At 42.8% G+C, this 22993-nt stretch overlaps 1 protein-coding gene across 1 annotated transcript in view; it reads right to left on the bottom strand.

Moving 5' to 3' along the window:
* Nucleotides 1-22993, bottom strand: part of THSD7B (thrombospondin type 1 domain containing 7B) — a 1994218-nt gene that overhangs the window by 46052 nt on the left and 1925173 nt on the right. The window contains exon 25 of the mRNA XM_078682458.1: nucleotides 12091-12173. Within this exon, the coding sequence (XP_078538584.1) occupies nucleotides 12091-12173 (83 nt within the window). The remainder of the gene's footprint in view (nucleotides 1-12090; nucleotides 12174-22993) is intronic.

Genomic DNA, 22993 nt, shown 5'->3' with positions numbered 1-22993 from the left:
AAATGTGCAGACCTCTTCTGATTCAGAACAATGAAAATAATGGGATCATGATACTTCTAAGTATTGTATTGTATTGTAATTGCATTTATATAGAGCTAACTACCCCTGACGAGGCATTGAAGCACTTTCTCGGCGAGTTGCGCGCTACTCTGAAACCCAAAATGAATTAGAGGTGAATTAGTTTAGTGAAAATATGAAAGTTATTTGAGTGGTGGATATGTTTGTCAGTTATTTGGAATGTGAGGATAGTGGAGGGATAGAGGAGGGAAAAAGGTTTGAATTTATATAGCGCTTGCTACCCTTGATGGAGTATTGCAGTGCTTTTTAGGTGTGTAACACACTACTTCAGAACCCATAAAGGATTAGTGGTGAATTATTATAGTGAAAATATCAAGTAATTTGAGTTATGGATATGTTAGTCAGTTATTTGGATTGAGAAGAATAGTGGAGGGATAGAGAAGGGAAAAAAGGTTTGCATTTATATAGCTCTTGCTACCCCTAATGGGGTTTTGAATTGCTTTTTCAGCGAGTAGCTCTCTATTCTGGAACCCATAAGGTGTTTGTGGTGAATTAGTATAGGAAAGTATGAAAGTAAGTTGAGTGGCATATCCATGTTAGTCAGTTATTTGGATTGAGAAGGATAACGAAGGGGTAGAAGAGGTTAAATGGTTTGCATTTATATAGCGCACGCTACCCCTGATGAGTTGTTGAAGTGCTTTTACGGGTAATAGCATGCTACTCCGGAAGCCATAAAGGAATAGTGGTGAATTAGTATAGTAAAATATGGAATTAATTTGAGTGGTGGGCATGTTAGTCCGTTATTTGGATTGACAAGGATAGTGGAGGGATAGAAGGGAAGGATTTTTAGTTTTTTTTTAGAGCTCATAGCAGTAGAAGGAGGCTTGGGGTGAGTAAAAGGGAGGTGGACAGGGATGAGTAAAAGGAAGGTGGATTGTTTGGACAAGCTTGTTTTGGTGGATTGGAATAGTAAAAAGAGGTATGCGATGAAGCAATTGTAGATAAATAGTTATGATAACAAGATTTAGTTATTTATGCACTCACTTGTATATGTGTTAAAATATATAATAATGGAACTATCAGTAATATGTACATTTGTACTAATGAATATATATATATATATTATTTTTTTAACATGAATATTCTACTCGTTTATACAAAGCAATACACATCTATAGTACAAATAAATGCTTCGATACAGAGAGATATGCTGTAAATTTCTATGTGTTTGCGTATGGTGATTATGTGGGGAAGACCAATTCTTGAGTAGTTTTCTGAAGATAAAGTGCTTATCCGTGGATCTTATGTGAGGGGTAAAGAGTTCCACAGTTTGGCTGCTTCAACCGAGAATGATGTACCACCCACTGTTTCTTTTTCCTTGTCACCCCTGATATGTTTCTGCACTTGCATTTTCCCACAGCTCATAATCTAGTTGCAATTGTGGTTGCATTAAAGTTTGTGGAAAGGCAATACAATGCAAAAAATAGTTGAATCACAGGAGGTTTTGGCGTCGTTACCGAGACTTAACACTCATTGGCTCAAATGCTGTCAACGGGTGCAACAACATGCCAGCATCACGAGGAAACTGTATTTCCTCCAGAAGGTTTTGCCCACAATTCAAATATGGGACTCTAAACGAAGCTGGATCTTTCTCAAAAACATGGTTAGCTAGCAAGCACAAACAATACATAGGTATTTTAAGGTATAGGCAAATTGAGCAATTGACCAGTGACCCCATGAGGAAGTGAACTTTCTTACTATTTCATCACTTTCTATTCTATTTCTTTATCTAAACCACTGTCACTCTGTGCCTACCACTACCACTGACTCTGTCTCTCTGCCCCGTGTCACCTTAAGGATTTTTGGGGTCCTGGGCAAGACACATTTAAATTATCTTTGTGGGAACCTGTTAAAGTTTAACATATAATTTAGTATTTTTCGCATCATGCAGCCTTGAATTAGCAGGAAAATATGTTCTCTATAACGGCCCAAAACATATGTCATGGCCATGTATGTAAGTTATCCCCCTCAAACTACAGCACAAAATGCAGTAGTAAAAGCTGGAAAATAAGTTACAGCCAGGGGGGGGCACTTTTTTTAATCCGAACTGTCTGGACTGGCAAAATGATATAGAAGAAAATGTGCGCTTTTAACAAATGCCTGGAAATGTAAAAAAAATATGCGAATCCTTCAAAAAACTCAGAAAAACCATGAGAAAGTATTATCCAAGAGAAAGCGTGTGTAGTGTACACAGAGAACATATGGCCTGTTCTTCATCTGAGCTGTCTCCTCAGTCACAAAGACATACAATATAAAATGTACATCTATCAGCTACTTGGAAAAAGAAAAGAAAAGAACGCATTGAAAGCTGCAAAAATACCGTAAAACCATGAGCCAAAATAAAGTGCTTATACTCGGACAAAGAAATGTTTGTTATTCAGGATCCAGGCTGCGCTCCATGTTCCTCTATCTGTTCTGCCACTGACGACAATGGCGGATGGGGGAACATTGGGTGAAAGGAACGGCAAACACTATTCCAGGCTTTGCTGGGCTGCATGACAATTTTGCATTGCATTTCTATGTTATTGTGACTTCCACATTCATAGGGGAAGAGCTTTCTATGTTTTCAAACTGCACACTGAAATGAATATGTTGAAAAGATTCCAGGATGGTATAAAGTATACCTGGAAAATAATCAGAAAAATGCCTTGTGTCCTTGAAAAAATTAGAAATTGATATATTCAGTATAACGATAAAGTCCGAGACAAAGTTTAAGATTCTTGATAATGTCAAAGGCTACGCCATTTTGTTAGCTATATTACTTAATAAAACGCTCAATCGTGCTTCATTTTAAGATATTATATAGACAAAGTATGCCATTTATTAAAGTGTAATCTTTGTTTTCATATTCTGACTGAGACACATATCTAAGGAGTGATAAGAATGCTTCTATTGCCGCCAACTCATCATTTGATCATGCATTTCTTTCAAGGTCTGCTCATGAACGTGCAGTATTTTCATCCAAATTAATATTCTACTTTTTCACAATACTAAGGATGCAAATGTTTTATCAACCGCCAGGATGTATTTGATTTCATTCCCAGCATGTCTCGTGCCAGACAAGAAAATATCCTTGTTTGTCATCTTTGACCTTCAATCAGGAATCCCGTGGCTACACGAGACCTAGGCTTAAACACAGTTTTTATTTGTTGTTTTATAAACATATTAAAACAAACGCACATGAGAGAATGCGGAAACGTAGAGTCGGATGGTACCAGGCAGTCAAAGATGCTGGGCACTAATCGTAAGAATTTTCGTGTCGGATGTCTTGTGGAACCAAATCCTGAGAACAAAGTACTCCCATCAACACTTGTCTCTGGGTAACAAGGCAGACTCCAAGCACAGGTTCTGTGGCTAGAGACTCAGAACTGAGCTAGACAACAGGCAATACTTAACAATGTCACTGTCCAGCCAGTGTACTTTTAAAACAGAAAAATAACTTAATTAAACCCAAATCTAAAGGCTAGGTACACATTAACAAATGTATATATTCTGGCATGTGAAAATCGTAATAGATCCATTCTCAGGGACCTCACAAACTGCAGGGGGGGGGCAAAAAAAAGAAAAGTGACACAGGGCAAGTAACACCCTAAATGTTGACTGGACCCCTAAGCCAAGAACACCTAATGGTTTGAGCACTGGCAGGCTCTCACAATTAGAAACACAATACCACCAACATGTGACTTTCACAAACAAGAGGGTGGCATTATAAACGTTGGTCTTACTGGCCTAGCAAAGCTTTCACCATACAATAGTATGAAGGTAGAGTTTAAGCCCTTGCATCACAGCACATTTCACCCGCAGAAAACATTGTAGATGCTACCAGAAATAATTACTTAATTGAACTTCCGGTTTTCACCATAAAATTGCAATGCTAAACAAAAAACATTCAACGTTCCATTAAAGACTCTGGGGCATATTACCAACCAATAGAGATAATTTTTGTCTCTAACTTGTTTAGAGACAAAAATTATCGCCGCAAATCGGCGATTTTTATCGCAGATAAACCTTGCTATTAGCAAGGTTTATCGCAAATGCGATAAAAAACGGCCGCAATGCATGAATATCGCTGAAAAGTCAGCGATATTCATGCATTATCGAGCAAATGCTCTTAGCCATGTTATCCACCTCCCATTGGATAACATGGCTAAGAACTGCTCAGGGCAGGTGTTAGCTTTTGGAGATATTCGCGCTTAGCGTGAATATCTCTAAAAGTTGGTAATAGGAGATAGCGCTGTTAGCGACTGTTTTCAGTCGCTAACATCTTGGCACGCCCACTTTGCATGTCATTAGTGATAAATATCACTGACATGCAAAGCGGGGCCCAAGATGGTCGCTATCTCCTATTAGCTGTCGCTAACTGGTGTTAGTGACAGCTTGGTAATAGGGAGATAATTTTATCTCCGCTTTCTTGGCTTTTAAAGTCAAAAAAGCGGAGATAAACCCCCTTGATAATATGCCCCTCTATTTTGTACTTTCAGCAAGGTTGACTAATATTAAAAAAGGAGTACTTAACCGAGAGGACAGCACTGAATTCTGTGCCAGATCGACTAAAATGGGTATTGGTTTGCTCCACGTGGAAACCACCAGGAGTATAAATTGAAGGTCTATGGGTTCCAAGTTTTTGACAGGTTTTTCTCTTGGATTGTAAAATGTTGTTACCTGCTTCTTGTTCTGCTGCCTCTCCTTTCAAGAATCTAGAAGTTACAAAGAGCGCAGGACCTGCCATCCTGACCTAGTCCCTAGTCGGCCTGGTATCTTCCTGCATCTGCAGCTCCTGGCCCTCAAAGCAAGCTAAGCTCTCTCACTGAACTCCCATGGTTTCAAATTCTTGTGATCACATCGAGGACATCTGCGTGTTCACAGAAGGCAGCGCTACCCCTTCCAGGTGTACCACCCACAGGAACAGTCCACAGAATTCCAAGGACCTCCCTCCTTCAGTTTCCCCAGCAAACCAGCCCTCTACTGTCACCCAATGGTGAGTGGGATGCTAGAGCCATTGGTCCTGCGGTCACAGTCACAGTCCATGAAGTACAAATCTTTAGGCCTGCTCCAGACTATGATTCATTAGGGAGTCATTCTGTCCTTCCTCTTCTGTTGTTCTCTCTTCACTCAAAATCCATGCCCATTTACTCGGGTCTAAAAGAGAAAATGGTGAGTTTGAGAAGGTTGGAGCGCCTGCCCATTCCGGAGATACCACATCACCCAATTATCCCTGAAAGATGCTTCCTGGGAGCAGTCCGCAGGCTGTCCAAGCTCCCTACAAATTATGTTGGAGTTTTTAAATGTGGCAGAATCTAGCGATGGTCTGGAGGAACTCTTCCCTTAGCTTGCCTTCCCTCCTGAATACCACAGCAAAATTGGTTTCTTCCCACTAAGACATTAATTTGAATCCCTGGTGAGACTGCTGCAGAGTTATGCCTGTACCCCTTTGTATCTGTGAAGAAGCCTTGCTCAGGCTTGCAATGGAAAGTCAGCTAAGCTTCTATGCCTCCCTTTTCTCCTGGAAAAAGGCTAATACCTTCCAAATCGACCCATGAACCAGGAAGATATTTTGAAATGCCAGCTGGCCAGCAGGGCAAATAACTCGGCCGAGCAGAGTAATTCAAATCCTGAATTACATTAGGCCTGACTCAGAAACATATCACATCAAAATACAACGATTAACAAACATTCAACCAAACTAATATTGTATGTTTAATCGGGTCCCAGATAAATGCAGAAAAAGTAATGTCAATGGCTTTTCTACGTTCTGTCAATCCAAAACTGAATTTTATGCAGTTTCCCCAAACGTGTAAATACATTTAGGCACTACAGACTGAGGGGCACATGCAAAAGCCCCTATCACCATGGAAACGTCACTTTTTGTGACATTTCCATAGCGATAGGGGCCTTGCCTTATGTACAAGGCAGCGTTAAGCCACTTAACATGGCTTAACGCTGCCTTGTACATAACACACCCTTTCACGCTATGGTTAGCGTGAAAGGGGAGTGCAGTGGGTGTTGTGGTGGTCGTTCCACTGCAACACCCATTGTGTTTGACGCTGCCCCCTATGTACAAGGGTGGCGTACACAGGAGGCAGTGCCAAAATTAAGACCAGGAAAATCATGGTCTTGGGAGAAACGAGGAGAAATGTTTTATTTCGTCTCGTTTTTGCCTTGTGCAGCACACATGGAAAAAGCAAAATGCCATGGTTTGTTTATGTACAGGAAGGTGCCCCTTCCAGTACATAAACAAACCTTTTAAAAAATGCCATTTTGTAATTTTGATGTTTGCTGCAAGAAGCTGCACACATGAAAGTTACAAAATGGCACTTTAGGATTGTTTATGTGCAGGAAGGGGCACCTTCCTACACATAACCAATCCTCCCCTAAATGCAGACACTCCTGTGTTGACACTAAGTTGTTAAACTTAGCGCCATCGCAGGGAGAAACGCTAGGCTGCATCACATTCTTGTAAATATGGTGCAGCCTTGTGTTTCCGAAGTGGCGGAGCTTGTCATTATGCCCAGGAGGCTTATGACACGCTCCTCCACTTCATTGTACATATCCCCCTTAGACTTTAGCAGTGAGAAAATGTACATTTCTTTTACATAATAAAGTGTGTGCTTGCCATAACCTAAATTGTCTGGTTCAATCTGCAGCAGGTATAATTGTGTGCTAGACATCGCCTTCCTCACTCAGCCTGGCCATATGTGTGCACACATGTTCACTGATAACGCATGTAGGGCCTCCAACTACAGCTGTGTAGCCGCGGGTTTCATTTAAGAAATTGCGGGCACTGGTGGTTACACTTAAAAACCATTTTGACAGAAGAATACGGAGAGTAAAAGTCATTAGGTGTTCTTCTCACTCACAGCAGAGATGAAAAAATCAGTAGGTTCAAAATCAAAAAAATCTACTGTTGGGGTGAGTCAGAATGTACCCACTTCTTCACAGACATATTTATTAGGGAATGTTGCATCGTAAAAACATTGCTGGGGAGGCGTGGCTGAGCAAACAATGGCAGAAGTAGTGCCTCGGTAGAGCTCCATTGGGGGTTCCCTTCTCCAGCCACATTTCTCTGTCTTCACGGATCCGCGGAGGCTGAGAATCAACAGCTGGCCATCTGGATGCTTGCTGCACCTCTGCGGTGAAAATTGTGCTGATTGACGTCTGTACGACGTGTTACAATTGCTGACCCTGCAGGATACGGAGCGAACATGAGGGGGAGCCAGAGACGTGGCCTAAGTGAGTCCGTGTACGGGCCCCGCCCACAAGGTCTGACTCGGTGACGCAGCCAACTTGGACAGCTGCAGCCGGACATGCTCGGGTGCTCGGGGCACGGTGGAACTCCGTGCTGTATGTGCACTTGATCCCTGTCTGGGCATCTGCTGTAGGGCACACTTTAAGTGCCAACCATTGGAGGACTTGAGGCCTTTGGGCCCGGCTGCCCTGCAACGACCCCCGCTTTGCCTGCTCCACATTGCAGTATCTACGTTCAGGTAGTGCGTACCTGAGGATCGACGGCCCGCACCGGGGGGCCGCCATGAGATCCTCGAGCCTCTGCGCAGGAACGAGGCATTTGGATGCTGTGGATCTTGGTAGTGACCTGCTGCGTCGCACAAGCATCGTAAGGAGGTGAACTGTGGATGCGCTGAGGTGGGGGGGGAGGTTCCTGGAACGAGTTACACACCTGGGTGCCCCGGCAATTTCACTCTCTGTCTCCCTGCCAGCGACGCAGATCACAAGTTCCTCATGGACTGGGACCGCAGACCTGATCACTTCTAGCCTGTGAGGCAGCATTTGGCGTATCCAATCAAACCTGTGACCCAGCTGAGAGGCGCAGGAACTGCCTGGTGTGCTTGCTCTCTGTTGGTGCCTCTTGACGTCCGGTGCCACCTTGCCCATCCAACTACCTGGTGGCTACGATCAAGCAGCAAGTTTTATATTGGGGATTGCCGTGCATACTCGCCTGGAACCTCAGGTCACAGGGCACCTGCGCTAAGATAGGAGCAAGTGGCACCCTTGTCTCGCCTCTGTCTTTCCAAAACAAAACAAGTTAAATGGCAACGTAAGTTCCCACCGACACGACCTCCAGTAAGCAACATGCAGTGCTTGCGGCAGTCCAACAATTGAGTAAAACTATGACTCAAACCCTCACCTCCTTAGAGAAAAAAATTTATGAAGTCGCAATTGTTGTGCAGGTTACTGGTCTACTTGTCAGCATGTCACAGTCACTCCCTGAGGGCAGGTTTGCACACACACCACACACACCCAGCACAGGAGTCACAGGCCATGTGAACCTGCAAATATAAGGGGCCGATGACGTAACATACCCCTCTGCCCATGGTGACTGGATGGCAGAACCGAGGCCTTGCGGCCGGCACGGGCTACCAACAGGTGGTGCTGACCAGGTTTGCACAGGGTTTGTGGCAATCGCGGCTTTGCAGCCTGCACAGGCCTACCACCACTTGGCGCGAACTGGGTTTGCCCAGGGTGTGTGGCAGTCGCTGCAGAGCGGCCTGAACAGGCACCCCACCACAGTACGCTGACTTGGGTTGGACAGGATTTGTGGCAGACGCTGCATTGCAGCCTGCACAGGCACCCCGCCACAATACGCTGACTGGGGTTGGACAGGGTTTGAGGCAGACGCTGCATTGTGGCCGGCACAGGCACCCCACCACGGGACGTTGACTTAGGGTCCACTGAGTCATTGGCACCATGAGCTGCTGAGCGGGTGTACAGCCTGCGATGATGGCCCATCCTGGCGGTCTGGACTGGCCAGCATTTGTGTGCCTTGCTGGACCACAGTGTAGGCCGGGCCAGCATCCTGTGCGGGCCTACCACAACGTGGCCCCACTACCGTGGTCACAGAGTTAGTGGCACCCATTGGGCTGATCAGCTGTGCAGGCTGCGATGTTGCCGGGTGCACTGGTTCATACCATGCCATGGTGTAATATGGTCCCAGAACCAGACGTGTTACCTGGTGGCCAGTGCAGCATGGATGCATGGTGCGGAGGGTGCCATGTCTGCGGGCCCCGGCCTTGTGGCTTACAGCGGCACATGGTGGGACCTGCAGCGTTGAGGCCCGTGTGTGCTTGGGTGGGCATGCTCCGATGGGTGGTGGGAGGGGCTGGGATGCCTCTGGCTGCGTGTGCATGAGGGGCGGGCGATGTTGTCTTGTGCAAGTGTGTGTACTGAGCCAATCATGTCTCTGGACTCTGTTTCAGATGACTGCTCTGTCTCAGATGTGTGACATGGTGTGCGGCTCTGCGTACCAGCAAGTGGTTGGAGACAAACCGGTGGCAGCAGGTGAGTGGTGTGACCTGGGTGAGCAGGGTTGTCTCTCTCTCTCTCTCCCTCTCTTCTTCTCTCTCTCTCTCTCTCTCCCTTTCTTTTCTCTCTCTCTCCCTCTCTCCCCCTTTCTTCTATCTCTCTGTCTCTTTCCCCCTCTCTTCTCTCTCTCTCTTCTTCTCTCTATCTCTCTCTCTCTCCCCCTCTCTTCTTCTCTCTCTCTCTCTTCTTCTCTCTCTCTCCTTCGCTCTCACCCTGTCCTTTGATGTGCGCTGGACACTCCTTCTTATCATGCTGTGTGTCTTGCAGGCTGTGACCTACGGAATATGTCGAGGGGAGCCGCCGTGTGTCTTAATGTGATTTCTGTCTTGTTTCAATAAAGTTTAATTGTTTGCTTCAGTAGTGAATGTGCAATGTTAATTTCTGTCCAACACATGCATGTCACCAGTTGTGATTGTGCGACATCAGGCGGATTATTTGGTACATGTTTAGGTATAGCTGGAGTAGCATGTCTTCGCCTGCGTGGGGCCGGGGGGTGTCCTGGATGTAGTGGCAGTGGGGGGTGTGGCCCTCTTGCGTGTCTGGTGGCCATAATCAGTAGCTCCATGGCATAGTTGTTCTTCTGGTGGGGCTCTGTGCTGGGCTCACTAGTGTGGTGCAGGCTGCTGTCCGACTTTACACCAGGACAGAGCAGGAGTAAAATTCCCGCTGCTAACGAGCCTTATCGCGTGTTTTGTGTTCTTATCGCTGATCTGTCTGGTCATTGGGAATGTTGACGTGTGGTGTTGTGGCTGCTTTTGTCACAGGAATGCCTACTCTGCATCTCATTAGCGATAGTTGCGGGGTCCTCTGTGGCGAGGTTTTTTGCGGCTGCTATCGCGGGAAAAGTAGTGCTGTGGGCTGTTGGGTACATATATCACGACTTTGGCTGCGATAAAGTGCAGTTAATTCCGCAATATGCCCCTATATCTGAATAGAGTGTTCTGCAACCTAATTATTGTTGAAGGTAAGTCATTCAACTAATGGCACTTTGTACGTTCATCTCTGTCTCTAACTGGTGTAACTTTACTTCTTATTACTTTGAAATGAATTGCTATTTCCTATCACGGACTGTTACCTAAATCATCCTGGTAGCAAGAGCATTTCATCAAACCTAAATTCCATGTTTGAAACGTCTGGATGAGATGAAAGTGTTGATTATTGTACAGTAAGGAGCAACCTGACAGTGCCGAAAGTGGCAGAAAGTTGATGCTTGCCAAGGTATCTGTAAGAAACTAAGGAAGGCCACATAAACATATGAGGACTGTGTCAATTAAATACACTGGTCTCAAAATATCACAACTATTTTTTCTAAAGGTAATGCAAACATTCAATGTAATGATACATTGTGTCATGAGAGTAGGTCAGCTCACTATGCTGCCTTTGGCTGGTCTCCCGGAGCCCGCTTGGCTCACTCCTGCCTCGCTCACTCTGCAACAGTTCATGTAAGCTTCCTCAGCCTATTGTCATCCAAGGATAGCTTCCTTGTCGCATCTACCCGTTCTACAGCCTGTGGTGCGTGTTCTGCATGCACAAGGTCGTGTTAACCCATTCTTCGTTCCTATGTATACGTTGTGGTTGTCAGATTTTCGTTTGCTGTATCATTTCCTTTCCCCTATTCCTGCAAAATCGTTGTGCTTAGTCACCCTTTCATACCTTGTTTTATTCTATTTTTGCTCCCCTTAGGTCTGCGTAATTGTTTGTGTTAGTCAACTTTCATTTCCTGTATTACTTTTAATCTCCTCTATTTTGTGTAAAGTTGTCTTAGTCAGCCTTTTTCCCTGTATTAGTCACAACAAGATATCAGACATCTACAGCTACTTCGATCTTCGATCTATTGGTGCCAATCCAGTGGCAACATTTTTCAACAAATTGACAGGGGGTAGTTGAACAGCTACACAATTTTTTTAAACACTCTATAATAAATTCACAAGGCTGCTGCAAGATAATGAATAACACATAATATGCCTGAATGCTTCAGAATCAGACTGGATCACAGGGAGGCAAAGTAGTCCACATGGAGCTGAAGCAGGAATAAAGCAGTAGAAACTGCTAGTGGTAGTTACTGCTAAAATACAACTATGGCATTAATGGGAACGCTTGTTAGGGTTTATCCATCGATTGACACACAAATCACACTTCTTTGGTAGGCAATCCAGCTCAGTCCCCCAGGATGACACCAAAAGGTACCCTCTCAGTGTTCCCACGGCATAGACAATATCCATCACATTATCATTATTCTGAACTAGAGTGATTTACTTCTTTCTGCTGAAGAAAGTTCCCTAATTGGCCAACAGTTTGTGATGTAGTGTCAAACTTATACAGGAACACATTGTGAAACTTATGGTAAATTGTTGCAATTAGCGAACACATAGGGTTGTGTCATGCTACGAATCTATAAATCCTGTATGTTTCACTAGTAATTATTATTTATTTTCACTCGGCCATAATTCGAATGGTAAAAACTAAGAACAACATGGTGTTAAAATATTATTGCACATATTGTTCTAATGATTTAAGGCAAATTCTGGCCTGAAAGATCATACGTTTAAAAACATTTTCACAGTAGTACTCCTTTGAAATTCTTTTTTATTTCAACTCATTATTCTACCACACACAATCTTAAGCGGTGTAATACTTTCATAAAATATTAAATTAATTTTATTTTCACATCGGTGCTAACACCTTTTGCATTACCTGGGTGCAATAAGAAAAAGGTTTTCTGCAAGGTGGATCACATTGTCTGGATGCAGTAGGCTGTGACTGAATCGAGCAACCCCCTGTTGGAAAAGGAGGATTCTTGTCACTAAACCAAAGAGACAGATACAAAGTACAGCTACATGCCATCCTTTTTTAACGTGCTTCACATACTTACATGCCATCCCTGAACATACCATTACAATAAAATTCTTATGACACTGTCATGATTGAAGCAATATACACAGTACACTTGTGAAATGCTGGTTTAGTATTATAGAATTTACAGATGCAAATGCCCTGCATATCGCAAGCCAAATTCCTATAAATAGCATTTACTAAAAGAATAGCATCATAATCTGGCTTTCCCCAAGTGAAACTCTGAAAATTGTAGTTTGAACAAAGTTGTAGTTTCGTTTTTCTTTCTTTACTCAGAGATTGCGTTGTAGATTATTAGGCCACTCTTTTGCCAAGTGTATTGAATTCAAATACTAGGTGAAGGGACAGAGAGGTCGCCAGCCACAGCCCGTGGAGGGAGTTCAGGTGGGGCAGAAAGACGGGGCGGAGGAGGGGCAGGGTGGGGGATTGCTAAAAACCGGAATATGGATAATTGGAGGTAAGTCAACAATTTAATAAATAAAACGAATTTCGGAGCGAGCCCTGCATTGCAAAATGCGATGCAGCGCACGCTACGAAATTCGTTTTTATTAATTAAATTGTTTACTTACCTCCAATTATCCATATTCCGGTTTTTAGCACCCCTCCTTCCCTGCCCCTCCCCGCCCCGCCTTTCTGCCCCACTGGAACACCCTCCACGGGCCGCGGCTGGAGGTCGCTGTTCTTATATGTGTTCTAATTGTGCCCTACACTGCCCGAACAGAAGTCCCCACAAAGGTGAACCGTTTTAGTCAAAATAACCTTGAATGACCTTTGATACTTTGACCAGAAAGGCAAGGTGATCTTCAGATACCATTGTGTGAGGTAAAGGACACAAACCTAACAAAAACAATACAGTAGAACAAAGAAGAACATAATCGTCCAGACCACATTCAAGTAAATACTAAATGTGACTAATAGAAATGTCTCAAATTCAGAATATATTCACATGTTATGCAAAACCACCACTGTCACCTATAAAAATCAACGTGAACAACGATTACATAAAAGCCATAGGGTTATGAAAACATGTGAAAACATAGAGGTCCTGATTCACAAAGGTGAACATACTCTTAAGTGCAACTTTACGATTTTTTACAATTCAGAAAGCTATTTTACGAGGAGAATCTTTACGAGTGCATAATCTCCGCACTTGTTGCGGAGACTCCTCACATAAAAATCCAGTCGTAAAGATACTATTTGTAAATTTGTTTTGTAAATTGCCAAAAATTGTAAACTTACATGAAAGTATACGTTTACCTTTTTGAATCAGGCCCATAGTGTTTTCCGTAAGTCTGCCTAAGCACTACTTACACACTGTGCTGATCTGGTGAAAATATGCTCACAGAAACAAGCTTGTCCTGTTGAAGGGACTTGACGTTTGACTTTGCACAGCTAAAAAATCTCAAGTAAGACTAACCCATTAGATGTATCCAAACAGGGCTCTAAGAAAGAGTCAGACACAGGTGGTGAAACCTATGACACAAATAATGAAACAACTCACTAAATTCCCACCAAACCACATAAATGGAATTCTGGTTGTGTTCAAGGGAATAGCAAGGGCTTGGAGAGAACAGCTTGTCAAAAATGATCATGCATGGTGCATCTGTGCAAATTGCAAATAACCTTGACCCAACGTTGAAAACAAGAGCCAGCAGGGGTTCAACCAGTGTAAAAATTGATTGTTTTGAGACCTATAGGCATCTGAAATACTTCACTTCTTTTTTTTTTTAATAATGGGAGTATAGCTCCTCATATCTTACTTTATGCCTGCACTCAATGTAATATGGTGCTTTTGATTGTGCTCATTAATGTGCAACCTGTTAGCGCATGTACACACTGGAACACACTGGCATTATAGGCATTCAAATATGATTGCATCTTGAGTTCAAGTCAAGTCAAGGAAAGCTTTATTGGGCTGCTTTTTTAAAACAGGCATAAAAGCATATAGATATAAAAATAGATTTTCATTCATAATATATACACAATATAGCAATAAAAGAAGGCTCAATTGAAATAATACAATATACTCCAACTACAGCTCAGTAATTGTACAACATTTCCTGTATTGAAGCGCCTTCTTTAAAAACATAGCTATTCTGTCCGCTACATGCTCATTTTCCAGTAGCTGGAGTAAATACATAGAGGGGCGACACTGCCTAAGCCCCTGGTTTTAAAAATAAAGGAATAATCCAAACTTTCCTTGGCTCAGCGTAAAATTTACAAACAGGACTAAGTGGACGGTAGATTGTTCCGAGGTATTATCACAAGGACAGGGTAACAGATCATGGGACCAATTGTTAATTTTCGGTATAGACACTAATCTGTGTACAATTCCCAGTCTGAACCTGGTTAAAAGAAACCTGTTGAATGTCCCGGGTACAAAAGATAGGTAGGGCTCCATCCCCAAAGTTGTTCGTAACGATTGATGTTGGATCAAATCCAATAGGTGGATGTCCTCTTTTTCAAAAATCTTTCTAGGGATCTCCAACATGCAGATCGGCTTTGGGAAATATTCTGGATGGCCCAGGTCGTTCATGAAATCATGAACAAAGAGAATCCAAGGGATCGTTAGACCCCCCTCCAATCTCAAAGTATCTTTCAGGATCTCTCTGTTTAACTTTGTCTGATCTTTACATCAAACTCTATGCCACCAGAGTATTGGTTCCAATATTATAAGATCAACAATATAATGGAGGCCCAACTCCTTGTGACAAACATACCAGGAGGTACTAGGGGGACAGAAAGAATGTACCTAAGAAATGAGTTTTCAACCGTTTGTAGTGGGATAGCATTTGTGAACCCCCAGACTCCTGCCCCATAAGTTGCCATAGTAACGCATTTGGCCTTATATATTTGCAGGAGTTCTGCGGGAGGTTTCCTACCAAGCTTTTTCTCAAAGTTTTTCAAAGCTCCTATTGATCTAATGAGGCCCATTTTTTTTAGGAAATAGTTTGTGCCTATAAATCACGCTGTTTAAATAATACTCCCAGGTAGGAAACATTTCTAGTAGTTTCTAACTTTTCACCATCTGCAAACATTTCCCTCGTTCCTTGGGTCCATTGTCTACATCTCATGACAAACGTCTTTGAGATGTTGGTATTTAAACCTAAGTCCTTCATAAAATCCCCGAACCAATCCAGAGCTCTCTGTGTATTCATGTTGATATATCTCACGTGATAATCAATTAATATGGCAAGCAATTTTGTGCTGATTTACCGTCATATATTGACTCACATGCTGCAGGTTGACAGAGATTTCTAGTTAAACAAGTACTGATTTTCAGCTTTGAATGCATTGCATATGTCTACTGCTGTACTCAGCCCTCTCTGCAGGGTTACCTGCAAACATTTTTCCTTCACCCCTCCTGCTTTCTGAATTTTATTTTTGTTGGCATTAGGAATCTGTGCACCTTACCACTGCTAACAAGTGCAAAAGTGCTTGTGCTCTCTAACGAAAAGATGGTCAAATTGGCAAGCACCTGATTGGTCCATACAATTCCCTTGGATAGTTGCTACTTATAACCAGGACCTCTTAATTAAATGCAACCAGTGGGCCTGCTTTTTTATGAAAAGAGAAATGCCGGCCCTGCGGTTTTTGATGGCTATTTTATTTTAAGCAACAAACCAAATCTTTGTTATGATTTGTATGGTCAAATTTATTTAAACCATTTACTTTTTATATAAATCTCATTAATTTAAAGCATTAGTTGCATGAGAAAAACACTACGTGCATACAATTTGTACAACATTTAGCTCAAAAACATTTGACAAAGAATATTTAACAAAAAAACATGTGACAAAGTGACATCCAATCATTTAGTGTACATAAATATACGAATACGGTAATACGAGAAGCATCAATCGTTATGTGGTATTTAGCAAAAACTTAATTAAAATAATGAAGCTATTTGCAGTTAGGAAAAGGAAACAAAATGAATTGTAACAAATACAAATTTTTCAATTGTCTGCTAAATAAGCTTAAATCCTTTCTGCTATTGCCAATTCCTTTCTGCTATTGCCGACGCGTTTCGAACTCGCTCTGGCATTTGGCAAGTTCTCATCAGGGCTTTCTCGTTTTAGTCTTCTTTATTTTCAAGTTGGCAGCGGGTTTTCAGTTTTCAAGAGATCTTATTCAGTCAATGTTGATTCTTTTCTTAGAGTCAGTAGTCTGCACTTCTGTTTAGTATGTATTCAAATCAGCCGTGCATGGGACAAAAATCAGCTCCCACCCGCCAGCCGGCGGTGGACACGTCTTGTTGCACCTTATTGTTGGCGCTTGGGTTGTTTCAGTGCAACTCCCCTGTTTTTCTAACTTCTAGCCGGTTTCAGTTCGATTTTCGTATTCTAAGTGTTGTGGATCTTGAAGATTAACACGCTCCCAAGTGCACTCCAAACCAATTCGAGTTTGGAGTGCACTTGGGAGCGTGTTAATCTTCAAGATCCACAACACTTAGAATACGAAAATCGAACTGAAACCGGCTAGAAGTTAGAAAAACAGGGGAGTTGCACTGAAACAACCCAAGCGCCAACAATAAGGTGCAACAAGACGTGTCCACCGCCGGCTGGCGGGTGGGAGCTGATTTTTGTCCCATGCACGGCTGATTTGAATACATACTAAACAGAAGTGCAGACTACTGACTCTAAGAAAAGAATCAACATTGACTGAATAAGATCTCTTGAAAACTGAAAACCCGCTGCCAACTTGAAAATAAAGAAGACTAAAACGAGAAAGCCCTGATGAGAACTTGCCAAATGCCAGAGCGAGTTCGAAACGCGTCGGCAATAGCAGAAAGGAATTGGCAATAGCAGAAAGGATTTAAGCTTATTTAGCAGACAATTGAAAAATTTGTATTTGTTACAATTCATTTTGTTTCCTTTTCCTAACTGCAAATAGCTTCATTCTTTTAATTAGGTTTTTGCTAAATACCACATAACGATTGATGCTTCTCGTATTACCGTATTCGTATATTTATGTACACTAAATGATTGGATGTCACTTTGTCACATGTTTTTTTGTTAAATATTCTTTGTCAAATGTTTTTGAGCTAAATGTTGTACAAATTGTATGCACGTAGTGTTTTTCTCATGCAACTAATGCTTTAAATTAATGAGATTTATATAAAAAGTAAATGGTTTAAATAAATTTGACCATACAAATCATAACAAAGATTTGGTTTGTTGCTTAAAATAAAATAGCCATCAAAAACCGCAGGGCCGGCATTTCTCTTTTCATAAATTATTCTATGGTCCAGCTGACCCTGTGTCCCGGGACCTAACTCCTCATTTTTTGTAAACCAGTGGGCCTGCAGCACACATTGAGCTATTTACTTACCTAGTACTTTAAAACATGTCTCAGTGCAGTTTTAGAACTGCCAACACGACAAGGCAAAATACACCTTTTCCAGGCCTAAATCTTCCCTTTGAAAACATATACATCACCCTTAAGGTAGGCCCTAAGCTGCCCACAGGGCAGGGTGCATTGTATTTAAAAGTGGGATATGTGTTTTAAGTTCTATATGTCCTAGTAGTATAAAACAACTCCATTCAAATTTTTCACTACTGTAAGGCCTATCTTTCTCTTTGGATAACTTCAGGGTGCTGTATTACATTTAGCAAGTGCTAACTTTTGATGGGGAACAGATAGAGATATCAAGTTTAGACTAATATGAATTGTAATGTAAAATCCTCTTTAATGGTGAAGTCGCAATTAAAGTCCCAATTCTGTAAATGCCACTTTTAGAAAGATGTTTTTTCCATGTCCTAACCATTTGGTGCCTGCTGTCTGTATCCTAGTTCATTTGACTGTTAATAGCTTAGCTGTTCACCTTTGTGTGTTGCTCTCAGACAGTGCGAGAAAGGGGGACAAGATGTTGGCAGGATGGGTTGGAGGAACTGTTGCCTGCCCAACTTACATTCAAAAGGCCTGCCTCCAGCACACATGCAAAGAAACCTGACACCAGTCTTTTATCACCCCAGACATTTTGGAGTCCTGGCAGCGGAATGGAAGAACTTTCCACAACCAGATGTGGGGGTAGCGAGAGTGCCATCCCCACTTTAATGGTATAAATATTGGATCTCATAAACTACCTCTTCAATATACCCTTTGACCTGTGCACATTACAGAAGAAGGACTGCCTTGTTCCCCAGAGAACTTGGCGTCTGGCTGGATTCCAAATTAACCTTCTCGTTCCATACTAAGAAGGTGGCGTCCATGTGCTTTGGCATCCTGCGTGGTCTGAGGCCTATCCTCAAATTTTTTGATGCCCCTACCCGCCAGATGGTGATCCAAGCTAGTGTATTATCGAGGCTCGATTATGCGAGCTCTCTGTTTTTGGGCACCAACCAGGCGGAAGTTTTGCGACTCCAACGGGTGCAGAATGCGGCAGCTTGGGCCCTGGTGGGCCTACCACGCTTCTGCTCAGCCCGTAGCACAATTTTCAACTTGCACTGGCTGCCAGTAACCAGACGTATAGAGTTCAAGGCCCTCTGCTTCGCATTTAAAATTCTTAAATTTGACACCCCCATCATACTTCAGCACCTTCTGTCCTTGTACACTCCTTTGCGCAGCCTTCGTTCTGCCGGACAAAACTTGGCACTTGTTCCTCGTTTTAAAAAATGTCGACTGGGTGGCCGGTCGTTTACGGTCTTGGCCGCTAAACTATGGAACGCACTCCCGGCCCACATTCGCTCCCTGGAGGACCTTTTTGCCTTTAGGAAAGCTGTTAAAACTCACCTCTTTCCTCTGCCTTATTAACCATTCCTTACCTTTTTTGTGTCATTAGTTGTGTTATCTGTTCTAAATATAGCGCCGGGACACCCCTTGGCTGGGGCAGCTGTGCGCTCAAAAATCCGAATAACATAACATAACATAACTTGATGCATGGCTCATTCCCCAGAGGACTGCCCTGCTGCTTGAGGCCTGCCTTGTTACCCATAGGTCTGCCCTTCTGCTAGAGGCAAGTCTTGGTCTCTGAGAATGAAGAATGGTCCTGCTCCCTTCATCACACGCTACCCAAGTGACTCCAAGGGTCAGCTAGCTGACATCCCGTCTGAAAAACAGGGACAAAAAAAGCTCTAGAGGCCTCCTTGCAATTGCCCAGCTGATTTTCAGCATTGGACCTGCCTGGCCCTGCAACAGAACCTGTCCGAGTCTTGCTGGCACCTGCTAGAAAGAGTTCCTGATCCCCAAGAAATGCCAGTCCATGTCCTGGATGCTAGCTAGCATCAGAGTGCACTCCTCGACATGAAAAAGTGAAATTTTGAAAATTTGGGCTTGTCATGACTACAAGCGGTTTTGTGGGCACTGAAAATCGATCGCCAATGACAACTGGCAATGCACAGCTGTCCCGCACCTAACTCGTTGCGCTACAATGTTCACCATCACTGCAAATTCTGCACTTCATGCAACAGAAACGATGGCCCACGGTGACCACCACTGTAAATCTCCAGCAACAACTAGTTGATTCAGGTTGGGGGGGTGGGTTGTAGGAAGAAGGGGGGAGGGGAAGTTGGGGATTTGTTTTGATAGGAGACTTCTTAGACATCATAGGTCTGTACACACTGGCTGAATGGCGCTAGAATCCCACATAGTGAGAAGAAGGTATCCGTCATACACGAGGGCTTGGGCGGACAGGGAGAAATTGTGATGTCACATTCTCCTGATTGTGCATGCATGACCTTTGTTGTAAGCGCCGCCGGACCCATGGGTTGTCGGCTAAATGGCTGTGTATAATAAGACTGGGAAGCGCAGCTCGGCTGCTAAGGTTTCGCTGCCGGCCTCCGGGTTGTAGGCTGCAAGCTGTGTATGACAATATAAAGGATAATAAAGGTTTAAAAAAAAAAAAAAATCTCCAGCAACAACCATCTGTAAAACACCCGACTACAACGATGACAGTCAGTGACGCCTGACCTGATCTTCACATTACAGCGGCGACCATCTACAACGCTCTCCCTCCTCACGGCCTCCTCCACCACGAATGAAACTCTTCATGCAGCACTTGAGAAGGTAACTTTTTCAGTGGGACTAACCTGGTCTCTGTATCCGACCCATGCTTCATCATAGTCATCCTGAACTTATGACTTCATCCTGGTCTAGCACAACAGGATTACCATGATTAACGATTTGTGCTTTTAGACGCTGTACTTACCTAAATGTTTTAAATTGCATATCTCCAGTTCTATTAACTGGATTTTTGCTACTCTGGTATCCTTTTATTTATTAACATTTACTCTTTTCTAAATGGGTTTGGAATATTCTTGTGTTTTCACTTTATTACTGTTTGTGTGCTGCATAAAAACTTTAAATTTTGCGTCTAAGTTAAGCCTGACTCCTTTGTGCCAAGCTACTTTTCCATCTTTTATTGTGATCTCTGTCACTTTAAATGTATTATCCGCCAACAACCTAATATTAGTGATGAAGGCTAGTGTTGGGAAATGCATGGGTGTGGAGTTAAAGCAGAGAACAGGTGTAGGGGAATTAAGTTGTGCATACTAGCTATGGGTACAGGATTTTGTGTTGGTTAGGTAGGGATTTCCCTATACAGTGTCAACCTGTGGTCCACTTCATTCCACCAATGCTTAAGGTACTTGCCAATGGTTAGCACAAGAGCTTTTAGCCTGCAAGAATCCATACAGAACTAAACAATGCCAACAGGTAAGAAAATCTTCTCCTAGGACTCACTAGGTCCAGGGCTATAGTTCTGCCTTTTCACTGGGGTTCTGGGGTTGCACTACTGCCTCTTGCCCATAACCAAGTGCCTGGACACATATAATGTAATTGTTGGTAGCCATCAAGATTTGTTTCAACTGTAGTTAAGTATACATGATTGATATTCTCTGTCTTAGGCATCTGCTTGTTTGTGAAGGATTTGAAGTCCTGGGCAAAGTGGAAGGTGTCAAATTTTGACAACAGCTATCTGAACTATATAGCATTGAGCCCTTAGCCTGGGGGGCTCCCATATTGAACCTAGTCATTTTCAATGAAGGGGGTAATAGGGATAAATGTTCCAGAACAGAGCTAATGTCCATCTACTTGAAGAGAGATTTGAATATTCATGTTGGTTTTGGTTTACGTTCGACTACAGATCGTAAATGGAAAATGTATTGGAAGCTTCAGCTACAAACCCTTGAATAACAACAAATCGGTAGTAATGCTATTCTCCAAGGGCTCCAAGCACATTTTTTTATAGGTTAAGGAGATCAGTCAGGCTATCAGATTAAAAATTATCTATGCCAACTATTGTGAGATATATGAGCTGCATGTATGTTATTTCCAGGCAGCAACTGCTTTCTTTTTACTGGCTTATATTGTGAGAGTTTTGAGATTAAAGGAAGATATTCAATGTATTTTTCAATACCATATCCTCACAAATATGAGTGATACGCAGAAGGAAAAGAAACAATTGGCGTCTTTAATAAAACATTATGATTAAGGAAAGATGCGTCCTATATTTAACCATGTTCCATTAATTGCATTCATTCTAGCTATTGTTAAATATTTTTTGTCAATTTCCAAAATAATCCTGTCTTAGACAGTGGGCATCCTTGTAAAGAGACCATCACATTATGTTTAAGATTTAAATATTCGAACCTATTTTGCACATTTCTTATTGCAGTGAGCTAAAACATGCCAAATTATGGTTATAAATGTAAGAGATTTAAGAAAGGAATGAACAATGTAACTTATTTGTGCTATTGTCCACTGGTTACACAATGTCTTGTAGGATAGCTCTTAACTCTTCCTTCTTCCTCCCTTGTTTCCACCTACCAGAAACTCAGTGGTGTCCATCAAGGATCAAGCTTGTCATTTCTTCTATTTAACAGATGTATGCAGCCACTGGAACATCTGATCCATGATGCTGAGGCAGCAATTTATATGTATATGTTAAAACTGGGTGTCTGGTTGGCAGAGGTATGCACCCAGTCCAAGCAGAAAACACAATCCTAGTCAGGGTAAGTCACAAACACACACTAACATTAACCTGTGCTTAACCACTGTTAGCTTGGCACAGAGCAGTCATGTTTAGTGTAAGAGGCAATGTGTAAAGTATTTTTGCAACACTTCAAACAGTAAAACAATGAAACATCACACAATAAGATACTACTCCTGGTTAGAAAAATAGAGCTTAATTTATTGAACAAAACAAGACCAAAATAAGTTGAACTGGAGTTATGAAGTTTTCAAGAATAAACTGAAATATAGTGTTTGAAAGCATAAAGTGCCAATCGTGGCTATTTGGTCCCACTAGACTGGATCAAATCCAAAAGTACAGGCCGACTGCGATGGAGTGCTGAGCAGATACAGGAACCAGCCTTGGCCTGCTGCAATAGTATCTTATTTGCATAATCGATGATGAGATACATGGTGGAGATGGGATGCAGGGTGCAGATGTTGCTATGCATTATCGGCGATCCACACAGGAGGTGATGCATTGGTTCCAAGCCATGCAACAGGGAAGATGTATCGGGAATAGAGTTCACGGGCTGCTGAGTCAATGATGCATCAGAGTTAAGCCTTGCAAAGGCAGTGATGGGTCCACAGTTGTACCGAAGCACCAGTTCTGAGCTGCTGCGTCGACGGAGCTGCATGGATTTTGCTGGGCAGCAATCAAGCCCACTTCTAAGGAACCAGGACTGGATTGGCACCATTTGGCAGGGCCAACTCACAGATAGTAGAGTCCTGGTGCGGAGGCAGGTTAGTTGACACTTCAATCAGGAGGCCAGCAAGACCTTGGAGACACACTCTG

This window comes from Lissotriton helveticus, chromosome 3_1, assembly GCF_964261635.1.
Source record: "Lissotriton helveticus chromosome 3_1, aLisHel1.1, whole genome shotgun sequence".
NCBI lineage: Eukaryota > Metazoa > Chordata > Amphibia > Caudata > Salamandridae > Lissotriton > Lissotriton helveticus.
This window is presented reverse-complemented; position numbering and strand designations above follow the sequence as displayed.